Raw genomic sequence first — 24,755 nt, forward strand, 5'->3', positions numbered from 1 at the left:
AAGCCTAGAAGATTATTGTTAGTCGTTATGTGATTTATGATAAAGATTTAGATCCAAATTTTCTTAAAAAAAAAAAAACTTATTTTACTCATTTGTTTTTTAAATAATAACTCTATGAATTTACACTACATTTCTCACTTAATTCGATTTTCATTCAACAAAAAGCTATCCAAAATTTTTAAAAATAAATTTAATTTATTTTGTGTGGTAAATTGGATTGAAAAATTTGTAAGGAATTAAAGATTGAAAAGAGAAAAAAAAATAGAAAAAGTTGAATTTTCTACTATAAAATAAATAAAAATTATATTTTAATTCAAATAAAATTATCTTACTGAAAATTGGTTTAAGTTTTAAAGTACTTAAAATTGAAAAAAATGAAAAAATAAAAAATAAAAGAAAGTATTAAGACATTTTTACAATACCTTTCATTTAAAAGCTTGTGTAGGTATTGCAACCAATGTTTAGAATGTCGGAAAATATCGACAAAATTTCGTTTATAATTATTACCAAAATATGGCCATTTATTTTTTGGTGAATTTCTTGATTTTATCACTAATCAACATAGTTGGCTTTCAATCAAACTCCCTTAAAACTATCACTTGGGCGGATTCACCTTTGTTAACATACGTGCACAAGTATATATTAAAAGTCATTATTAAAAAAATATTTTAATAAATAAATTAATTTTGCTTATTTTATTTTAAATTTTATTTAATTGATTCCTAAAAGTATAAAAATCACCATTTATATGATAATTAAATATTTAAAATATAAATAGTATAAAATATCATATATAATTTTGAATGTTTTTATTTTAAAATATTTAAAATATAAATTTATTTAAAAATTGCTAAAATAAAAAAAATAATGAAGTTCTACAAAAATTGATAAATATTATCTTGATTATATTTATGTTAATTATATTTATAAAATAATTTTAATATGTGTATTTTTTATTTTTTATTTTATTTTTTTAACTTTTTTTTTTATAAATTTTGAATAATTTTCATTTCATTGATATTTTTATCAAAATATCCACTCATATTTTATCGATAATTTTTATATACCCATATTTGTATTTAACAATATTTCAAATCATGCAACAAATGTTTCTTCCCTTTTATTTCAAATAAAGCAGTATTTATTTGGCTTGTTCAAATTCCCAACTCCTTGGCCTGTATGTACTGTGAATTTGTGATTCATAAGATGATGTTGGGTTATTCGTGGATGTTTTTTTCTGGTTTCTTCGAGGCTTCAGCACGGCCGGCATCTCCCTGAATTCTGAAGCCATCAATCTTCTCCACCACATTCGCCTTCTCTGCTCCCGCGGCCACCTCCAAGAAGCTCTCAAACTCTTCTACTCCATCACTCCGCCACCTCCACTCGTCCATTCCCACCACACCTACGCCGCCCTCTTCCACGCGTGCGCCTGCCGCAGTTCTCTCCACCGCCACATGCTTTTACACAACCCCAACTCTGATTTCAACCTCTATCTGAGTAATCATGTTGTTAGCGTGTATGCCAAATGTGGGTCATTGGATTATGCCCACCAATTGTTTGATGAAATGCCGGACAGGAATATTGTTTCCTGGACTGCTCTCGTTTCTGGGTATCGGTCGGTCTGATGAGTGTTTTAGGGTCTTTAGGGACATGTTGATTTGGCACCGGCCAACGGAGTTTGCGTTTGCCAGCGTGATTAGCGCTTGTAGTGGGGACGGCGATTGTGGACGGCAGGTAGACGCGCTTGCGTTGAAGACTTCTTTTGATTCTTGTGTTTATGTGGGAAATGATCTTATTATGATGTATTGCAGGAGTTGTGGTGGCGTGGATGAGGCTTGGAGTGTGTCTAAGGCAATGGGGTTTCGCAATTTGGTTTCTTGGAATTCTATGATTGCAAGGTTTCAGGTCTGTGGATGAGGAAATCAAGCACTTGAGCTCTTCTCATAGATGCACTTTGGTGGAATTCGGTTTGATCAGGCCACACTGATCAGCATGTTTTCTTGCTTGTGTGGAATGGGTGATGGTCTTGAATGTTGTTTTTGCATTGTATTACTATAAAAACTGGGTTTATCTCATAAATTGAAGTGGCCACTGCCTTGTAAGGCTTATTCTAGTCTAGGAGGAGAGGTCAATTATTGTTACAGGATCTTCTTGGAATTGGATGGCCGTCAAGATGTTGTTTCTTGGACTGGGATTATAGCAGCGTTTGCAGAACGGGACCCAGAAGAAGCACTCCTCCTCTTTCCACAGTTACTCCAAGAGTGTTTGGCTTCAGATTGTCATATGTTCTCCATTGTCTTAAAAGCTTGTGTTGGTCTTGCAACTGAGCAGCATGCATCAATTGTCCAGTCATACGTTCTAAAAGTTGGACTTGAGGATGACACTGTGCTTGCAAATGCCTTGATTCATGCCTATGCTAGGTGTGGCTCCATTGCATTGTCAAAGCAAGCTTTTGACAAAATGGGATACCCTGATACAGTTTCTGGGTATTCAATGTTGAAGGCATATGCTATGAATGGGCAAGGTAAGGAGGCACTGCAGCTCTTTTCACGAATGGATGCCCAACCTGATGGTGCCACCTTTGTTGCCATCCTCTCAGCTTGTAGTCATGCTGGAATGGTAGGAGAAGGAACTAAAATATTTGAGACAATGTCTAACAATCATGGTATTGTTCCTCAACTTGATCATTACGCCTGCATGGTTGATATTCTTGGTCAAGCTGGTCAAATTTCTTAGGCAAAGGAGCTTATAGGCAAAATGCCAATGGAGCCTGATTCAGTGGTCTGGAGTGCTTTGCTTGGAGGTTGTAGAAAACATGGTGAAACCAAGTTGGCCAAGCTGCAGTAAAACTAAAGGAGTTGGATCCCAATAATTCATTAGGATACGTATTGATGTCAAACATATTTTGTACAGATGGTCGTTTTAATGAAGCAAGATTAATAAGAAGGGAGATGGAAGGGAAGACAGTGAGAAAGGAACCAGGTTTGAGTTGGATTGAGGTTGGAAATCAGGTACATGAGTTTGCCTCTAGAGGCCAACAGCATCTAGAAAGAGAGGCCATATGTGCCAGGCTTGAAGAGCTAGTTAGGCGATTGAAGGATTTGGGTTATGTGCCTCAAATAAGTTTGGCCTTGCATGACATAGAATATGAGCATAAAGAAGAGCAACTGTATTACCACAGTGAAAAGCTGGCTTTGGTTTTCGCTCTAATGGATGTAGGTAGTATGTGTTGCAATGGGAACATTATAAAGATTATGAAGAATATCCGAATTTGTGTAGATTGTCATAACTTTATGAAGCTGGCATCAAAACTTGTTGAAATGGAGATTGTTGTGAGAGATTCAAACCGTTTTCACCATTTTAAAGTGAAGGTGTGCTCTTGCAATGATTACTGGTGACAAACCACTATTACTGAACATAGCGGAGGTCATTAATCTGTCCATTGCTTTGAAATGATTTGCTGTTAATATTAACTTTCTAAGAATTTTCTTTATGGTAGCAACCCATTGGGTCCACCAGTTAGCATCAAGATGAAGCTATATACACATATAAGAAAAATGAGAATGGCCTCCAGGATAGGCATCTCATTACCTTATCCACCAAGCCACTCTTTCTATTGAATCTGTCCACTGGGTTACAAAATTACTTCCCCATGGGCTGTCCATCTTAATGCAGTTCTGACCGAGCAACAGATTTCCTGCCTGATGCACTGGGCTTTCTCCCTTAGCCTCCTGGAATGGCTTCTCATGCATGGCTTCTACCATGGCTTTCCCTATACTCTTCACCAGTCCTAAATTTCTGGTCCCTCCTCTATGCATCCTTTGAAATGGAGGATTTTGCTCACCCAAGCATGACAAAGCCCAGCAATAGTGCCATCAGTGTAGCCCCTCTGAATGCTGTTGGTAATTGGATCTCAGTTATGGGTACACTACAGGGATTGAACTGCTGGAAGAAAGAATTAACACATCGGAAGGTAGCAGTGGAGGACCAAAAACTCAGTTGGCTACATATATCCGATCATCATCTCTCTGAGAGATTCTTTATCAGCTTTGGAAAATGATACCCTTTCACTTACTAAGTTTCATAAAGCAGACACTGGAAGAAAAGGATGCCAAATCGGTGAGTCACCTGTGTGCTGAAAGGGGTTGAGATTTGAGTGAAGATCAAATTGTCATGGTGCCATATAGATATTCGGACTTGCAAGTATTGCAAACCAGAATTAAAGCTATTGAGAAGGCAATGGTTGAAATGGAAATTAGGAAAACTTAGAGATCAACACCAAACTAGTGGCTGCAATGGGACAGATTGAAGAGTTGAAATCTGAAAGAAGTTATTGATGAGAAAACGTTCAAACAAGCTAGTAGATATCTAATGAGACATTATGCTTGATCAGATATCTGAATATTCATCCTGTGGGATAAGCTAGCAGGAGAGAGACTGCTGAAGATGGTGATCAGATGCTTGAATTGTGGGAAACAACTGATCCAAATGGCACCATTACTCTGACAGTTGCTAAGGCACATATGTTCGTGTTGGATACCATCAAGTGTGGGATCCATCAACAAAACCACCCAATGGTTTTTTAAAGGAGCTGCCATCATCAAATGAACATTTGAATAAGCTTGAATTTTTTAGTCTTGAGTCATTGTCAAAACCTGCCATCACTGCCAATATAATGGCTGAGGGGGAACCCATTTAGTAACATACCGTCTGGGATTAATCAACTTCATAAGCTGAGAATCCTTGACTTGTGTCGCTGCAAGACGATTCTCTCAATTCCAGAGCTTCCATTAAGTATACTGGGTTCGTTAACTCCATCATGTCTACTCGGTTCTCCTCTGTTCAAATGCTTCAAGTCAGAAATTCAGGTATGATATTTATGGGCCATGGACTTTTTTATACAGACATGAGACCTGGTACTCAAATGTTCTGCAGGATTTGGAATGCTGGATTAGCAATCCAAAAGAAATACTTGAACTTTGCTATTTTGGGCCAGGCATTAGTATTGTTATTCCTGGAAATACTGGAATTCCAGAGTGGATAAGGCAACAGAAAAAGAGATCCACAGTAGCAACAAAACTTCCTCAGAATTGGTATGAAAATGGTGCCTTCTTGGGTTTTGCTTTGTGCTCTGTTCATGTTCACCTGATGATGAATCTGAGGATGAGGATAGACTAGAGATGAAAGAAACTTGGAGTTTAGAATGTGAAATGACTTTTAATGGTCATCATTTTCAGTTGGTGGATAATCTCAGATACAAATGCTGGTGTGAATGAATGATGATGGTGCATCAAAACAAGTATGGGTGATTTGTTATCCCAAGCTTGCTATAAAGGAGTGTGACTCCAATGAATGGAAGCAGTTGAATGCTTCATTTGGTGGCTACTTGGTAAAGCAGTGAAATTAAAAGGGTGTGGGATGATGCTGGAGAGTATGAACAGAAGCATCCCAAAGTACTACAAGCCAGTTCTTGTCATGGGAATAAGGTTGACCATAGATCAGCTGTTGGACTTACCAATATTCATGTTGAGATAATCTGTGACCACACAGAAGGCATCAAGCTCAACCATCCTCCAATGGTATGGAAGATTAATGATAATGCTCTTGGTTCCCAGAACCATAGGCTCACACAATTGGATCTTCTTTGGAATTATGTTGACTGGATATGTTGTGCAAGATACTAACATCAAGTAAGAGAAGGGTTGATGATGACCAGATATTTATGTCAAGCATTTGGTAAGTCACCTTCTTTTTCTTCTTTGTTTCTATGGCTAAATGATTTAATGAAATCTTAATCCTCAAGCTAAAAATTAAAACTTCTTTTCTTAATTGTTCTATTTCCCATTCTTTTGCGAATCATCGTATAATTGGTAGAATTCATGTAAAGAATGAACAATCAAAATTGGCCTTAGATAGAGATGATAAGAGTCATGGAAGAATGAATGAGTAATCAAAATTAATTATCAAATTATGGCTATTCATTTTGCTAAACCAAAACTTTTGTTAAATTAACTCTTTCATTTCACAAGTAAAAAACCATGATATATGTATATCTTAAAGTCCTTAATCATGTCATGCTTTGAGTATGCTGAGGAGCATGATTTAATTTTCATTGATATGAATCATGTATTGCTTGTATGTGATTCTTATGTTAGTTATATACTTCTATTAGGAACTTTGTAACATGGCCATTGTGCTATCCTTATTGAAACCTTCTTTTTTATGGTCTATCTCAAGGTGGAAGTCTCTAGAGATGATTGAGATGAAGTCAATATTATAATGCATCTCTAAAGAGAAATAGAGGGTACATATCTACAAGTATCAATTTTCAAAGACATGTAGTGCAGTCTCAACTCATTAAGAGAAGCATGAACTTTTATACAAGGATATTTTCTCCTCAGTTGTTATGATTCTACCTTCTAAGATAGAAATTTTTGTATAATACCATTTCAAAAAATGGGAATTGAATTTTATTTTATACGACTATTTTCCTTACAAAAGTTATTTTTTTGTAATGCTCCTTCATGTTTCTATTATTAAAAGATGAATAATAAAAACAAAACTTAGTGTCTTTTAGATATAGTTCTTGTTTTTTGTTTTTTAAAAAGGAATATAGTAATAGCTTCTATATAACATAGTGAAGCTTTTAGACTCTTACCTTAAAAATGTGTATTTTAAAGTATAAAAAAAATTTTACCTCAATTTTTTAGAATTTTATTTATTATGTTAATAAATTAATAATAAAATATTTTAACTTAGAAGAAGTGTTTTATTTTAAAAGAAGTAAAATTTTATAATAAAAAGGATTGTAGTAATAAAAATCATTATTTTATAAAGAACAGGATAAGAAATGCATGCAAAAGTTATAAAAATTTATAATTCACTAATTGTATTTTGTTATAAGTGATTAACTAAACCTCTCTTCCTAAATGACATAAGTGGTTTTTAAGTAGTTTTTAATTTTAAATGTTTAACTTTCGTGTTATCAATGCAATTAAAAAGTGAAATCAACAATTTTTTCCACTTTAAAGAGGTTAGTTTATTTATCATTAAAGATCTCATAAGTCAAATGACACCAAATGTAATGTTAAAAAACTCTTTTAAAGGAGATAAAAAACCACGAAGAAAATTTCTTCTCTTTCAATCAAAATTAGAAGACAGATCTTTGCTAGTTTCTTCATCCTAATAACTGGTGGAAACATATATCAATACTTAAGGTGTGAATCCATCAACACAAAAACAAGAAGAGAATGAAAGATTATACCATGGGAGTTTTCCTAAAAGGTTGATGGAAGAAACTTCATATTCACCCTAAAAAACTCCTATTTTCTATTTTCTTTTTTCTCTCTTCTAGGATCTTCTACTTTCAAATTTTTAGCATACACAAAGAAACCCTAGATGCTCCTTATATTTGGGCTTACAAAACACCCAAAAAGAATACCATAATATATGGGCTTAGAGAACACCCCAAAAGCCTAATATATGGGCTAAGAGAGCACCCAAAAAGAATAGCCCAGCATATGGCCTAGAAAATTTTTTTGGGATCAACATAAGCAAAGAGATACACCAAAATTAAGGATAAATGTAAATATCAAAAGAAAGAAAGATACAAGTATCAAAGAAAAAGACAAAAGAACATATTATGTATAAGCTTTTGGTTTCTTAACATATTTTGAATTAAATCTTGGAAATAAAGAGTGACAAATATTCATGGCTACCTATGGTGTTTTGTAAAGGAAAAACCAAAAAGGTCTTTGGTCTTACAAAACCGTGTGGGACATACCACTTCATTTAATGAAAGAAACCAACTTGCAATGAAAAAAAATGAAAAAAGGCAAAAAAAAACAAAAAAAACAAAAAAAAGTGTTCAATCAAATTGATTAGAAAAAAAAAAAAAACAAGGGAAGAGTGAGATTTATTATTATTTTTAAAAAAAAAAAAAATCATTCACTTTAAATACATGTTATCTAAAGCACATGACTACTTATAGGTTATGTTTGGTTCCCAGAAAGTATTAAGGAAAGAAAATAGTTTTCTTATGTTTTGTTTCACCATAAATTTTTTTAAAGAAAATTAAATATAATTAAAATTAGTTAAAAATTTATGCATTTTAAAATTATTTAATCTTTATATAATAGGGGAAACTAAGTGAAATGAGTTCGAAGAAACATAAAAAAATGATTTATTGATTTTGAATTTATTTTTTATTTTATTTCATTTTTTCTTTCTTTCCATTTTTCCTCTTTATTTTCTTTCCTGACATTTTCTCTCAAATTTTTCAAAAACCAAACATAACCATAGTGTTTGGTAAAGGAAAACTAGAAAGGTCTTTGGTCTTACAAATCTGTGTGGGACACACCACTTTATCTAATGAAAGAAAACAACTTGCAATGGAAAAAAAATGTTTAGTCAAATTGACTAGAAAAAAAAAAAAAACAAGGGAAGAGAAAGATTTATCTTTTTTTTTAAAAAAAATTATTCACTTTAAATACATGTTAATCTAAAGCACATGGTTACTTATGGTGTTTGGTAAATGAAAAACTAGAAAGATCCTTGATCTTACAAAACCATATGGGACACACCACTTTATCTAATGAAAGAAAACAACTTGCAATGGAAAAAAAAAATGTTTAATCAAATTGATTAGAAAAAAGAAAAGGGAAAAGTATGACTTATCTTTTTTTCGTTTTTTTCTAAAAAAACAAAATATTCACTTTAAATACATGTTATTTAAAGCACGTGACTATTTATGATGTTTGGTAATGAAAAAACCAAAAAGGTCCTTGGTTTTACAATATCATGTGGGACACACCACTTCATCTAATGAAAGAAACCAACTTGCAATGGAAAAAGAAAAAAGAAAAAAAAAATTGTTTAACCAAATTGATTAGAAAAAAGACAAGGGAAGAGTGAGAGTCATCTTTTTTTAAAATAACAAAAAAAAATCATTTTAAATATATGTTGTCTAAACACATGGCTACTTATGGTGTTTGGTAAGGGAAAAACCGAAAGGGTCTTTGGCCTTACAAAACCATCTGGACATACCACTTTATCTAATGAAATAAAACAATTTGCAATGGGAAAAGAAAAAAGAAAATGTTTAATCAAATTGATTAGAAAAAAGATAAGGGAAGAGTAAGATTTATCATTTTTTTTTCTTTTTTTGTAAAAGGAATTTATTCATTTTAAATACATGTTATCTAAAGCATATGACTACTTGTAGTGTTTGGTGAAGAAAAAACCAAAAAGGTCTTTAGTCTTACAAAGTCATATGGGACACACCACTTCATCTAAAGAAAGAAAACAACTTGCAATAAAAATAAAATAAAATAAAGAAAAAAAAAGTTTAATCATATTGACAGATAAAAAGATAAGAGGAGAGTAAGACTTATCTTTTTTTAAAAAAAAATAAAAAATTAGTCACTTTAAATACATTTTACCTAAAGCGATGAACCACATATACTAATCATTTCATAGGATTAGAATAAATTGAAATAAAAATGCTTTTCTTATTTTATTTCATTAAAAAAATAGAAAGAAAACGTTTTCATTTAGTAATCGTGGAACTAATTTAATTATCTAAGATACAATTTTGAAGATGATAGGAGGACTAGTTTGTTCGCCATCCACTTAATTGTCATTCTTGACTATTTGTGCATATAGACTCTACATGATTAAAAGCAAGGAGGAAATTGTCGCGATATTTCGGCGATATATCGCCGAAATCTAAATCTTGACGATATATCGCCTGGTCAACGCGCTACAGTGAACCTCCCCAAACAAATTGCTTCCGAGTGGATTTGAACCCCAAACCTTGGTTTGGGGTTCAGCCTTCTTGCCATCTGGGCTAACTCGCCCTTATGATATAAAGTGCATTAAACATATATATGCTTAAAGTCATTATATAAAGAAAATGTTAAAAGAATATTTTAAAGAGCAAATTAATTATAATTATTTTATAATTAAAAGCAAATTTTTCTTTTAATTAATTACCAAAAATATAAAAATTATATAATTTTCTTCATAATGTTTTTAATATCATTAATAATTAAATAAATATTAAAAAATTATATATATATATATATATATATATATATTATAATTTATTTTATATTGTTTAATACAATTGAATTAAATGGATCATATTTTAATATTAATATATATTTTAAAATTAGACATATTGTAAAATATCATAATATTATATGTAATTTAATAATAAATGTACACTTATAAAATTCATATTTTTATCGATGTATACAATATTATTATCAAATATGATAAATTATGTTATACATATATCAAAATTTTCAATAAAATAACTTTAAAATGTCTATTATACTTCTAATTATATTATTATGAGGTTTTCTTTACATTTTCATGAGTTTTTAACAATTTTAAGCACCAATATTTTTTTCCAAAATATCCGTCGATATATCTCCGATATATTCGTAAAATCGAAGTACCGATATATCCGTGATTACCGATATTTTCATCCTTGATTAAAAGTAATAAAAGCTGTAAAAGTATACTATAGTTTTGTAGGATATCCTTTTTTCTTTGTAATAGATAAAAAAAAAAAATACTACTAAGTGAAGCTTGATTTCTCTCTCCATATTATATAAACATAAAAAGGGTATAATTTCTCTCTCTATAAAACTCTTTTGAATCTTTCACTTTCATCAATTATTGTATGCATTATTGCTTGGACCCTATGGGTGACTTGAGAAGATTGAGAGAGTCTTTATCTTCTTTCAACAAACTTTGTGAGATCCTAGTCACATAGTATTGATGAAAAGACAAAAGTAAAAAAAGAAATAATTAAGAAGAAGGATAATATCGTTTGCCAATATGAGTCCTTCAATGTAAAGGCACATTTGAGGATTTAAATGTTGTTAATTTCTTAGCATTACCACTTTTTGAATGAAATTTCATGAAAAATTTATAGAAACTCAATGTTTCCTTACCCCTTTAAGCTAAATTTCTTAAAATTTTGTGGAAATTTCATGTTTCTTCTTATATTAAAGTTTTGTATACCTATGTTGGGTATAATATAATATATAAGTTTATTTGTAGTTACATTCTACCTACTACCTTGAATTTAAGTCATGGTACTCATTTTTTCCACTCCTTGAATTACTAATCATATAAATCCTTCACCAAGTAGTTAGTTAAATGTTCTTTCACAATTTTCTAGAGAGGCCTCAATATATTGAGTAGAGAGATTTTGAATTTCATAATACTAGTGAAGGAGGCATGTCTAGATGCTCTTTTAGTTTTGATCTTGTATTGGTATTAAAAAAATAAGTATTTTAAAAAAAGAAAAAAAATCATTAATAATTGTTTTATATAATTTTTTTAAGAACCTATTTATACAAATTTTCTCTTGTGATCTTAGTTTTTGAATAATTTGAGAGTAAAAAGAGGGACTATGTAAATGGTAAACATCAATAAGAAATTACTCCCTGTATTTTGTTTTGAATTTTGAGAACAAATATATGAGGAGGTTACTTGGAAACTCAAGCAAATTTTCATCAAAGACATTGTTATTGAGTGGGAAAATGGGAAAATGAAAAGTAAAAGGTAGAGAACAATCATGGAAAGACCTTGACTCCTAAAAAAATAGAAGTAAAAGAAAAATTAGTGTTGGTTTGTTGGTACTAAAGTCAACCTGAAATGAAAGGTAGAAGTAAAAGAAAAATTAGTGTTGGTTTGTTGGTACTAAAGTCAACCACAAATGAAAAGGAATTGATATCAAAAGACAATACGCCCACTGCAAAAAACACAAAAAAGGTTGAATGATCTTTAATGTGTTGATTTGTTGACTTTAAAATGCTAATGGTCCTTCTCGTGAGTTTTAAATATTTATTCTATAGAATAAGTAATAATTTTATTTAACTTTTGCAAACACGTGTTATAAGAATTATGGTATTAGTGTCTTTATTTTATCATATAAGAAACTAAAAAAATTGAAATTTTATTTCTATTTATTTTCAAAACAATTTATGATATAATGATATAACATGAGTAAAAATTTGTATCACATCCACAATAAAATTATAATACCACGAAAAACTTTCTAATTATTAAAGATATAACTCATCTAAGATGTAACTCAAAATAAACAATAATCTCACATAGCCCATAAAACAATGTATAAGGGAAAAAGCCAAAAAAGAGGCCACCTATGTTGGCCAATAAAGTATGTTCCTTCTTCTAATTTTCCAAGATGACAAAAAGTCAACCTAACTCTCACTTTTTCTTTTTACTAAAGAAAAGGCTCAAAAATTGTCTTGCATCTTCCTCACAACAATGGTAAAATACTGATTGTTCATTGGATTTTGGAAAAAATAACATTTTTTAAAATATTTATTAAAATTTGATAGTTTCAAAACTATTTCCAAATCTACAACATTTTTTAAGACATCAATTGGAAGTCGTCTTTTAGAAAGACAACTTTGGGTTAAATATTGAAGTTTGCTTTTCAAAAAATAACTTTAAAATTCATCTAAAATTATAGTTTTACATTGCAATTTCTAATTAGATTATTGCAAACTATCGTACATTTAAAAATATTTTTTTGAATTGTCATATTTAAAAAATATATTTTTAAAAATTACTATTTTTCCTTGACATTTTTTTTTCATGATACCAATTATATATATTTTTTTCATTGTAGTTTTTTTCTTATTTTTCTTTTTGAGTACTTCAAATGAAAAAAATATTTGTACATAGTAGTCATTTTTTATTATTTTACTTTTAGAAAATGTTATACATTCAATTATTTATTTATTTTTATTTTATAATAATATTATACAATTTTATAAATTAAAGATAATCTTTTTATAAATAAAAAAGGAAAACTATAAGAAAATAAAATTAATTTTGGAAAATAATCAAACAATTTTTAGATTTTCTTAATTTCAAAATAATTTTTATATATAATTTTTCTAAACTAATACTAGCATATGTTTTTAAATCAATCTCTTTCTATGATTTTCATGTTTTAATAAGAAAATTTAATTTTTCATTTTATTTATTGATTGAGGGTGGCATATTTTCTATCTAATAGTGGGTGTATATATATATATATATATATATATATATATCTATATATATATATATGTATGTATGTATGTATATTATCCAAATAGAAGAATAATATACCTTCAAGGGTCTTATGACCTAATTAAATCTGGCCACTAAGATTTGACATATGTTCATCTTTTACTCTTTAGTTTTTATACTAATTGGGAAAGAAAAGAAAATTAAAGAAAGAACAAGTAAAAGGAAAAATAATGTACAAAATAACACCGAAAATTGCAAAAGCAAAAGTGTTGGTTGTTGAATACCAAACATAAGAAAAATAAAAGTAAAATGTAAAAGAGTAAAGGAAAGCTTCAAGAATGGGCTTAATGATTGAGGTAGGGTCTTGGCTCATGTGAACTCCACCTTAAATCAAGATACAGCTAATGAGAAATAATTAAAAAAGGAAAGGGGATTCTAATGGTACACCAACATCTAATGAGAATGGAAAGGACATTCTAACCACCAACATCTAGAATAATTGAGAAAGGAAAAGTACATTCTAACCGAGTTATTTGATTAAAAAAGTTTATTGAAAACTTAATTTTTAAAATTTACTCCTCATTCCTTTTTGGTCTTGTGTTGACAAAAAAAGTTATCATTTTTCTTTGTAAAAATAAATATTTCTTTTAAAACCTACAAGTAAATACTTGGAATGATAAATGATATTCATATAAAAAAAATGGGTTACCTCTTAATTTAAAATATGAGAAGAGTTACATTCACAAATTTGGAGATTTTTTTCATCCATTTTTAACTAATTAATTCAATTTTTTATAAGGCACACAAAAGTGAGTCAATATCCAAAGAGTTTTTTTTTTTTTTTTTCTTCCAAATTTTGGAGTTTATTCGACAGTGTAATTGAAGTCTTTTATTAAATAAAATTTCAAAATAAATAAATAAATATTTTATTTTCATTTTCTTCCATAATTTTTCCATAATACAAAAATAATTTCAATACTTTCACAATTTTTTATTTTTTTTTTATTTTTTATGTTTAAATTAGAAGATGAAAATTGTGTAGTTTAGATATGAAACCAATGAATTTTTTTTTAAAAAAAAAATTTCAAGTTCCAAAGCTAATAGTATTTTTTATATTCACGGATTTTTGTTTTAAAATTAAATCTTTTACACTTTTATCATAAAAGTTTAAAAAATATTTATTAAACCCAAATTGAAAGGCTAAATTAAAGAAGAAAAGGAGAAAGTATTCTCTCCACTTCCACTTCCACTTCCACGTTTTTGAAATGAATAATGGGAAAAAGTTTAGAGAGCCCAATGAATGCCAAGGCAAAAGGCAGGAGTGTGAAAGCAAAAGGAAAAAGGTTATTTTGTTAGACTTTTAGAGTGCCCACCTTCCTTTCTCCGCATTTCTTAGTTCATTCCTCATCTTCCAATTTTATGATTCCTTTCTCACTGGCTATTCAGATTAGAATCTGTCTTTTTTCTCCAGCTTAAATACTTTACCTTTGCAACACCTTTCACAGAGGCAGAATTCAATTGAAGATTGTCTTATAGTTTTGACATACACGCAGCTTGGCTGGCAATGGCTTCCACAAGCGCTCAAATGGCGTCTGATTCTTCTCCTTCCAACCTTGGATGGACTTATGATGTGTTCTTGAGTTTTAGAGGGGAAGACACCCGTAACAATTTCACCAGTCACCTCTATACCGATTTGGTTCGAAAAGGCATTAGAACTTTCAGAGATGACAAACTTCCGAGAGGAGAAAAAATTGCGCCAGAGCTTCTAAATGCTATTGAAAAATCAAGATCTTCCATTATTGTTTTCTCAAAAACTTATGCTGATTCAAGATGGTGCCTAGATGAGCTTGCAAAGATCATGGAGTGCAGACAGGAATATAGGCAAAAAGTATTGCCAATTTTCTACCATGTGGATCCATCGGACGTACGTAAACAAACAGGGAGGTTTGGAGAAGCATTCACCAGGCATGAAGAAAATTGGAAGAACAAGGTACAAAGTTGGAGGGAGGCCTTGACTGAAGCGGGCAATATTTCTGGATGGCATGTAAAAGAGGGGTAATTTTAATATCTTCTTTTGAGCTTATATACCAATTATATTTTTCTGAAATAGAATAAATTAGTTGATTATTTAGAATACTTGATGCACGGCTAATAATCTCGTGACACACATGCCTCGTACTTGAATATTTCGAAATCCATATGATTCCAAATATAAATATTTCATCAACAAATCGAAAAAAAAAAAATTATCCAAAGTATATGGTTTAAGTTTAACCATGAGTTCTTCTTGCCATTTGTTTGTTTTTTCTTTTTCTATTTTTTTTTTTATGTTTTTTAGTATTTCATAATTTGATAAGTAGGCATTCCCATACAAGATTTGAAATAAAATATAACACAACTTTTTAGAAATTAATTTAGAAGTAAAATCAATTTCTATAAAGTTAAACAAATTGTTGGATCTATATTAATTACATAATTAATATCCACTTTATGTTATTGAAAAACTTTGAGGTTTTCATAATTCTATCCAGGATGGTTCCATAAAAGATGTTAAATATCCAATTTAAAGATTTAAATGTAAAATCAAACATCTTAGAGAAACATAATCAATTCACGATACAACATATTAATAACAAACAAATAAACCATTAAGGTCCAAAATAGTGAAGAGTTTAATAAATTTGGCAATGGAAACCTTGAATATTATTAAGGTCAAATAAAGAATAATAAATATCCTAAAATTAAGGGAAGTGAATATTATATCCTAAAACTAAGATAATAAAATATTATTAATATTTGATTGCTCTTAATTTATGGAAATATGGATCGGATTTCTATCTTGATTCTATATATCTGTTTAATTATTTTCATTTTGTCATTCTTGATTCTATGCATTTCTTTCATTATTCCCATTTTGTCATTCTTGATTCTTAGCATATGCTTAATTATTTTTATCGTATCATTTTTAATTCTATGCATCTAATGGTTGGATTTTTATTTTACAATAATTAAATTGTAGAAGTTATGAAACTCAACTGTATGGTCACTAATGGAGTTAGAAGTACATATTGAGGAGAGAGCGATATTTAAATTACAAAATTTTAAATTGAATAAATATTAACATATTTTTATATTTAAATTCTAAAATTTTAAATTAAATCAGTGGTAACATATTTTCATATTTTAAAAGGCTTGTATATATAACTTGTTAATGATAGGGTTAACTAAAATCATATAATATAACCAAATGTTACGAAGGAATTTTAACAAAATCTAATTGACTATAGGCATGACTAGATAAAAATTCAAATAAATAAAATATTTAAAAATTTTAGTAAATTTTTAATTTTTTACAAAATAATTCTTACTAGAAAATTAATTTGATAAAGTATAAGTTTCAATAATCTTTATAGTTGAAACAAAATATTAAAAAATATTTTCAAACAAATGTTTTATATATATTTTCGAAGCTCTTTCAAATAAAATTATTTTATAAAGATTTTATTTAAATTATAAGTGAATTAAATTAAAAAAAATAGGGTAATTTTAATAGAAAGTTAACTAAGTAAAAGTATATATACTTCATGTTTTGATTTTTCTTTTCATTGTCTTGCATACATGATACTAAAAAAAGTGCTTAAATATGTAAATGAAATTTCAGTTGTCATCAGGATACCAAAAATCATCAAATTACCTTGATATTTCTTACCATTTATTGTTCATCTCACCATGTGTTCTTCTCTAACTTCATAATTACTAGGTATGAATCAGAGCATATCAACAATATTACTACCACCATCGCCAATAGCTTGAATTGTAAACTCTTGTTTGTTGGGGATAATTTAGTTGGAATGGATTCCCATTTTAGAAAAATAATTTTGGGATTGAGTATGGAGTCAAATGATGTTCGCATGGTTGGGATATGTGGAATTGGCGGAATAGGTAAAACAACCATTGCTGGATATATATATAATCAAATTTCTTGGGGATTTGAATGTAGTAGCTTCCTTGAAAAAGTTGGAGAGGTTTACAAAAATAAAGGTCTACTTCGTTTGCAAAATAAACTTCATAATGATATCCTAGAGGGAGCAAATCAAAAGGTAAGCAATTCTCTCGAAGGAGCCAATGTGATAAAAAATAGTCTTTTATTTCGAAAGGCTCTTATTGTTTTTGATGATGTTGATGATTTGGACCAATTAGAATCTTTAGTTGGAGATCATTCTTGGTATGGTAAAGGAAGTAGAATCATCATCACAACTAGAGATAAACGATGGCTAACTAAGCTTAATGTGGATTACCTATATGAGGTTGAAGGACTAAAATCTGATGAAGCACTTGAGCTCTTTAGTCAATATGCCTTTCGACCAAATCTTCCAAAAGAGGATTTTAAAATTCTCTCATATCATGTGATATATTATTGTCAAGGTCTTCCATTAGCTTTGAAAGTTTTGGGTTCTTTTTTATATGGCAAGACAATACGTGAATGGGAAAGTGAACTACACAAATTGGAAAAAGAACCTAGAGTGGAAATTCAAAATGTGTTTAAAATAAGCTTTGATGGATTAGACCCTACACAAAAGATGATACTTCTTGACATTGCTTGTTTTTTTCAAGGTGAAGATAGAGACTTTGCTTCAAAAATATGGGACAGGTGTGAGTTGTATGGTGAAACAAATATAAGAGTTCTATGGGAGAAATGTCTTATAACTATTTCACACAATAGGATATATATGCATGGTTTGATTGAGAAAATGTGTAGGGAAATTGTCCGTGAACAACATCCCAAAGACCCTAGCAAATGGAGTAGATTATGGAATCCGGATGATATCTATCGTGCGTTTATAAGTGAAGAGGTAAGAACCAACTATTTAAATTCAATAGCTTAAGCTCTTTTGGGAGATAAAAGATTTAATAATATTTTTTTCTTAAAAAGTTAGGATTTTTACTTTTTGTTTTTCTTTATTCTTCAATCTTGTTTTACAGAGGATGCAAAATGTTGAAACCATTTCTCTAGACTTGTCTAGATCAAAAGAAATATGGTTCACTACAAACATATTTGCTAAGATGAAGAAAGTGTTTGTCAAGATGAAGAACCTTAGGTTTCTCAAAGTCTATTCTAGTCATGGTGATGAGTACAAAATGCTTCTTCCTAAAGGCTTTGAATTTCCTCCTAATTTAAACTATCTTCATTGGGATGGTTTAGAGTCTTTGCCTTCGAATTTTTATGGAGAGAAGCTTGTTGCAATTATCTTGAAGTCTAGCAACATAAAAACACTTTTGAAAGGGGACAAGGTATGATCATTATTTAATTTCTTTTTTTTTTATGCTAATTTTCAAGTTCTTGGAAGGTTTTTATTAAAAAAATGTCTTTTACTATAGTGCTTTGCAGAATTGAAATTCATTAATCTAAGTAAGTCGCAACAGCTCATCAAAATACCAGAATTCTCAAGGATGCCAAAATTGGAGAAACTTAATCTTCACGGTTGTGTAAGCTTCAGCAAACTTCATTCATCTATTGGCACATTTTCTCAGATGAAATTTTTGAGGGTGCTTAATTTTAGTGAGAGTGGAATTAGAGAACTCCCAAGCAGCATTGGGTCCTTGATATATCTTGAAACTCTTAATCTCTCAAAGTGTTCAAAGTTTGAGAAATTCCCTGATATTTTCTTTGTGAATATGAGACATTTAAAGATGCTTCGATTATCTGATAGTGGTATTAAAGAACTCCCAACCAGCATTGAGTGCTTAGAGGCTCTTGAAATTTTGTTACTCGATAATTGCTCAAATTTTGAGAAGTTCCCTGAGATCCAAAAGAATATGGAAAATCTGTCTTATCTTGCTCTAGAAAATACTGCTATTAAAGAATTATCCTGCTGGACAAGTCATCTTACCCGACTTACAGAATTAAGTTTGAGAGGATGCAAAAATTTGAGGAGTCTTCCAAGCAGCATTTGTCAGTTGAAATTCTTGAGATACTGCCATCTCGATGGTTGTTCAAATCTAGAGATTTTTTCGGAGATCACGGAAGATTTGGAACATTTAAGATACCTTAATTTACGTCAATTGGCTATAACAGAGCTACCATCATCAATTGAACGTCTAAAACGTCTTACACGCTTGGAATTGAGCAATTGTGATAAACTTGAGACTCTTCCAAACAGCATTGGTAATTTGACGTGTCTTCATGCTCTTCTTGTTCGTAACTGTCGAAAGCTCCACAAATTGCCCGACAGTCTGAGAAGCCTACATCGTTGCTTAAAAGAACTAGATGTAGGTGGTTGCAATTTGATGGAAGGAGCAATCCCTAGTGATTTATGGTGCTTGTTCTCATTGGAATCGTTAAATGTGAGTGAAAACAATATTCGTTGCATACCTGTTGGCATCATTCAACTTTCTCAGCTGGATATCCTTCGCATGAATCATTGTCCGATGCTTGAAGAAATTCCAGAGCTTCAATCAAGTTTAAGATGGATAGGAGCACATGGTTGTCCATGCCTGGAAACTTTATCAAGTGATCCAATGCATCCACTCTGGTCCTCTCTTCTCAACTGCTTCAAATCACAAATTCAGGTATGAATTTTACATATGGCACTTATTGTATTTTATTTTTTAATGAAGGCATGAAATTTACATGCTATTTTTATATAGGATTTTGAATGCCCAACACGCTCAAAGTACTACTGTGAAACTAGAGTTGTCATTCCAGGAAGTAGAGGAATACCAGAGTGGATAAGTCATAAGAGTATGGGAAGTGAAATAACAATAGATCTCCCAAAGAATTGGTACGAAGATAACAACTTCTTGGGATTTGCTTTATTCAACCATCATGTTCCACTCGATTATGATCATGATTTACTTAATCCAACATTGGATTTGTTGATGTCCCATGGAAATCGGTTTGAATACATGCATCGCATATGGTTTAGTCCAGAAGGTAAAAAATGCTTTACTAATGGTGTTTCAATTTGGCCTTGGGGCTTTGAGAAGGATTGCACATCATGTCCAGATCCAGAATTGATGGTGGCCTATTTCCCTCAGATTGCCATTTCAAGTAAGTATCGATCCAATAGGTGGAACAACTTCAAGGCTAGGTTTTACGGCCCTTATGGGCGTGGCGCCCAAGTGGAAAGTTGTGGGATCCATCTCATATATAACAAAGCCCAAGATCATTCTCAACAGACCCTTCAACTATTCAATGTCAAAAGAAGCCATGATGATATAGAGGATCACCCACATGTCTAGTTTCCAGCTCCCTCCGCCAAGGTACATCTTCTCTCTTTTTCATTTACTTAGGTTATGTTTGGTTCCGGAAAGTACCAAGGAAAGAAAAAAATGTAAAGAAAAATGATTTTCTTATGTTTGGTTTCACTATAAATTTTTTTTAAAAAAATTAAATATAATTAAAATTAATTAGAAATTTATACATTTTAAAATTATTTAATCTTTATATAATGAAGGAAATTAAGTGAAATAAGCTTGAAAAAACATATAAAATAATTTATTAATTTTAAATTCATTTTTTATTTTCTTTCCTTCCATTTTTCCTCTTTATTTTCTTTCTCTCACATTTTCCCTCAAAATTTCTGGAACCAAACATAGCCTTAAGGTTAAAATATTTATTAGAATTAGTGAAAAAGAAGTATCAAGACAACTTCTAATATTGTTATATGTTTGGGAGGTTGAATGTGTTATTAGATATGTTCAAGTCATTTAAATGATCCCCCCTCTTTTTTTCTTTTTTATTCCCTTTTCAAGCTTTGATTTTAACTATTTACTCTTAACTATACCAAAATAAAAAATTTCCTTTTTAAAAAATATGTGAATATTTATTCTAGCTAATCTTTGAAATAAATTATTGAATTTAGAACCATAAACCATATTCAAATTTTAAAAGTTAAAAGTATCCAACTTAGATAAGTATAGATACTAAATGGATTTTGTAAAATATTTATTTATTTTATTTTTAATTTTATTTAATGCTTATAAATTAATTTTACTTAAATCCTAATATATATTATAAAAATAAATTCTAAAAAATGGCCTTTTTGTATTTTGTAGTTGATATTTTAGTAAATATTTTTTGAGGTCGATATCTTCCATTTGATTTTGAGATTTATTAAGGGAGTGTTTGGTACGTCAGAATAGGGAATGAAAATAATATTTTGTTTCCTTTCCTATTTCTTAGTGGAATGGAATGAATTTGATGATTCCATTTCTAACATTTGGATGAACTTAGGAATGCAAGATTAGAATGATTATTTGTTTCCATTCCAATGTTTGATAATAATAGGAATGAAAATGAAAAGGAAATAAATTTACAATAATATCCTTACATATAATTTAAAATATTTTTTTATTTTTACTTTTATTTTAAAAAAATAAAAATTGAGAGGTTTTTTGTTATTAAATAATAAGACTAAAAAATATATATATACTCAATAAATAAAAAATTAACCATAAAAAATCGTATAACCCTAATGCACAAATATTCAATTATTATTTTTATTAAAAATTTGAATAATTTGTCATGCTTAAGTAGTTATAAAATTATATTTTTCAAAAAAAAATTATTTATTATAATATTTAAATTCTCAAAGCTAGCAAATGTTTTTCCTATTTTCAACTAGGAAAGGAAGAAGCCAATAATAATAAACAAAGGGGAAAAAAAACCAAAAGTTTTGTTTTTGTTTGTTTTTTTCTTTTTATTTTTTTCCTAACCATTAAAAATTTTCAATATTGTAAACACGTGAAATCAAAAAATCTTTTTCCAACCATTTCAATTTTTCTCTCTAGTTTCCATTAATACAAGATAAAGAAACATCAAAGATTCCAAACATAAATTAATAAAAAAAAAAATTAATCGATTTATAGAGAAGAAGAAACACATATAAAGAAGAAGAAAAAGAAAGAGAAAATAAGGTAAACCTGATCGAAGATGTAGAAGGGAGTTTTCAGAACCTAGTTGCAGCAAACAATGACGAATCCTAGATCCAACAATCAAAATGAACATCCAAAACCCTATAAATTAGAAATTGATTTTTTTTTATTTTTAAATATCGTGGAAGGTTTAATTGATTCAATTTTGAAGAATCACTTGTTGCAGAGAATTGGATGATGAGTGAGTCTTTAGCTTTGCAAAGAAGATAAGAAGTGGATGCTGAATGGATCTCTACCTTTGCAAAGAAGATAAACATCGGGTTTGAAGAACAAGATAAGAGGATAAAATAGTAATTTAGGTTATTTTATATTATCAAATAGGTTTAATGAATCAGAATACCACCTACTTTTAATGAATGCAAATCCGACTCATAAGTTGGATTTGATTTCTGCCGGAATAATTTTTTATTTCATTTCCGCCTTCTTAACATTTATCCAAACATAGGAATAAGGGAGAAAAGGAATGAGATGTCTATTCCCACTCCCTATTCCCGTGTACCAAACACCCCCTAAATGTTTAGATTTTTAAATTTCATCGAGTAGTTATTAATTTATATTCTATATAATTTTTTTTTAATAAAATTTAATTTTATTTAAATATTTTATATTTTATTAAATAATTCTTTTAGGGGTGGTTGTTTTATAACTAAAATTAAACAACTAAGTTAATTAAAAATTATATATATAACTTGAAAGTTAAAGAAACAAAAAAAAGTATTTTAAAAATAATATTTTATATATTTAAAATTTTAGATTTATGTTAACATAGTTTGATAGGAGATTAACAAGCTGGAATCATGTTAACGGGTTATTCTTCAACTTAACCCGTTTATTAATGAGATTAAAGTTAAAAAAAAGTTGTATTGAGGAAAAATGTGGGGGAAAAAAACAAAGAAAAAGTAAAAGGAAAGAAAAAATGAAGAAAAATAAATAATAGATTAAAAGTTGATAAATTATTTTTATCTTGCTATTTTTAACTAGTTTTAATTATATTTGATTTTCTTTTATATTTTTTACGGTACAACCAAACATATGGAAATCATTTTCTTTCTTTAATATTTTTCGAGAACAAACATAACCTTAAAATAATTAAATGTTCCAAACAATCCTACAACAAATTTCATGTACGACTACCATAAATTTTTATGGAAAAAAAAATTTTTTAAAACAAATTTTATTTTTTCAACAAAAAAATACATTTTTAGAGATGAAATTTATATTTATGGTAAAATATTATATTTAACCATATTGAGGCAAAAAAAATTTTATTATATTAAAGCCTAATTCAAATTAATTTAATATTAATTTCACACTAAATAATTAAAGAAAAAAAGGGGTCTTAAGCATGTGACAAATATTTAAATATATATATATATATATATATATATATATTAAATTTTTTTCCAAATTAGAGTCCACTTCCAAATATTGATGGGAAATTCTACATGAAATTTTGTTTAAGAACAATAAATTAAAATAAATTTTAATTCTAAAATCATTCTGTTAATTTTGATTTTTTTTTTTCACATTATTGAAATGACTTTTCTGTTTCAGGCTCTCCTCTCTCTCCCATCGACTTTGGTTTCGGTCTCTCCTCTCACCGTTGACGAATCACAAACCTCACCGGCGCAATGGGCAATGAAATATTCATATTGCCGAAAACGCTGATCGGTCGGAGATTAAAGCCCTAGATCAACCAGAATCTCAATGAAGAATCCTACAGAAAAAAGAGCATCCTTGAGACTTCGAAAACAAGTTCGAGAAGACATTTTGTTAGTTTTTTTACCTTTATTTTGTTCAATTTCCTGTGATAATCTGCCTCTGTCACTGATTTTCAGTTTGAAATTTACGTTTTCTAGGTTTAGATGTTCTTCCTTAGCTTGATTGAGCACACACTGCAATTGCGCCCTCATCTTCTGGACCTTCCCCTCAATGAAGCCGTCAAAGGAGAGTTTGAAAGTCTCTTCTTAGACAAGGTCTGTAGATTGAGCATTATCTTTGCGTTTTTCATTTGTTATTGAGATTTCAAAGCATTTAAGGGACTGAGAAGAATGTCTAGTGACGATATGAGGTCTATTGATGGTGGTTTTGTCTGGTGCTTCTATACTTAATCTAAAATTTGGTTTTCATACATTATCTATCTTGTTCTTTGATACAAGTGTATTTCTGACAGAGCCTAATTTTTTTTTTTCCTTTTTTTTTTCCTTTTTATTGATGTTTGGTTTCACTCCTTAAATGGAAACGGAATGACTGTGATTTCTTTCCTGGGCTGCAGCCAAAATTGATGATTTTGAGCGGCTTCGCCCAGAAGAACTGAATCAACAAAATATAGAAGCCTTAGTTGCTGAGAATAATCTGGTACTCAATCATCATGTTTCATCTTTTCTTTCCTTTTCTTAACTTTTATGTCACTTCAGTTGGTAATTTTCATTCTGGTGGAACCCTGATAGACCATTGATATTACCAAAAAGTATAATTGAAATCCTGGGAAACTATGAATTAGTTTTTAATGGCAACAGAGGAGAGATGATGTGGAATTTTGTAGGCTACATCTAGGTGTCAGGCATGGACTGCAGTTCTATGGGCTTGGTTCTACTTGTCCTGTACTAGAGTGAAGTTTCTATTTTTTTCCAATTACTGAATCACATAGGACTTGGATAAGTGAAATTCGGGTGTGATAACAGAAGCAGTATAGTTATTTAGTCTTTTCTTTCTTTCACTTCTGGGTCCCTTAGAATGATATTCATTGATGC

General features: G+C 29.7%; 2 protein-coding genes and 1 pseudogene across 23 annotated transcripts in view; all 3 read left to right on the top strand.

Moving 5' to 3' along the window:
- LOC104878657 (pentatricopeptide repeat-containing protein At1g71420-like) overlaps nucleotides 1-24,755 on the top strand; it is a 123,958-nt pseudogene that overhangs the window by 7,673 nt on the left and 91,530 nt on the right.
- The window catches only part of LOC104878043 (disease resistance protein RPV1), a 100,309-nt gene continuing 90,003 nt past the window's right edge, over nucleotides 14,450-24,755 (top strand). For both annotated transcript variants that reach the window (XR_009466087.1, XM_059738106.1), the window contains exons 1-2: nucleotides 14,450-15,120; nucleotides 16,826-17,918. Coding sequence is in view for 1 of the 2 variants with exons in the window: in XM_059738106.1 (XP_059594089.1) it covers nucleotides 14,630-15,120; nucleotides 16,826-17,918 (1,584 nt within the window). In the remaining variant the exon portion in view is untranslated. The remainder of the gene's footprint in view (nucleotides 15,121-16,825; nucleotides 17,919-24,755) is intronic.
- Nucleotides 17,935-24,755, top strand: part of LOC100852862 (uncharacterized) — a 68,003-nt gene continuing 61,182 nt past the window's right edge. For all 21 annotated transcript variants that reach the window (XR_009466099.1, XR_009466091.1, XR_009466101.1 and 18 more), the window contains exons 1-2: nucleotides 17,935-19,635; nucleotides 19,714-20,328. The gene's annotated coding sequence lies outside the window, so the exon portion shown is untranslated. The remainder of the gene's footprint in view (nucleotides 19,636-19,713; nucleotides 20,329-24,755) is intronic.

This window comes from Vitis vinifera, chromosome 7 (genome assembly GCF_030704535.1).
Source record: "Vitis vinifera cultivar Pinot Noir 40024 chromosome 7, ASM3070453v1".
NCBI classification, from domain to species: Eukaryota; Viridiplantae; Streptophyta; class Magnoliopsida; order Vitales; family Vitaceae; genus Vitis; species Vitis vinifera.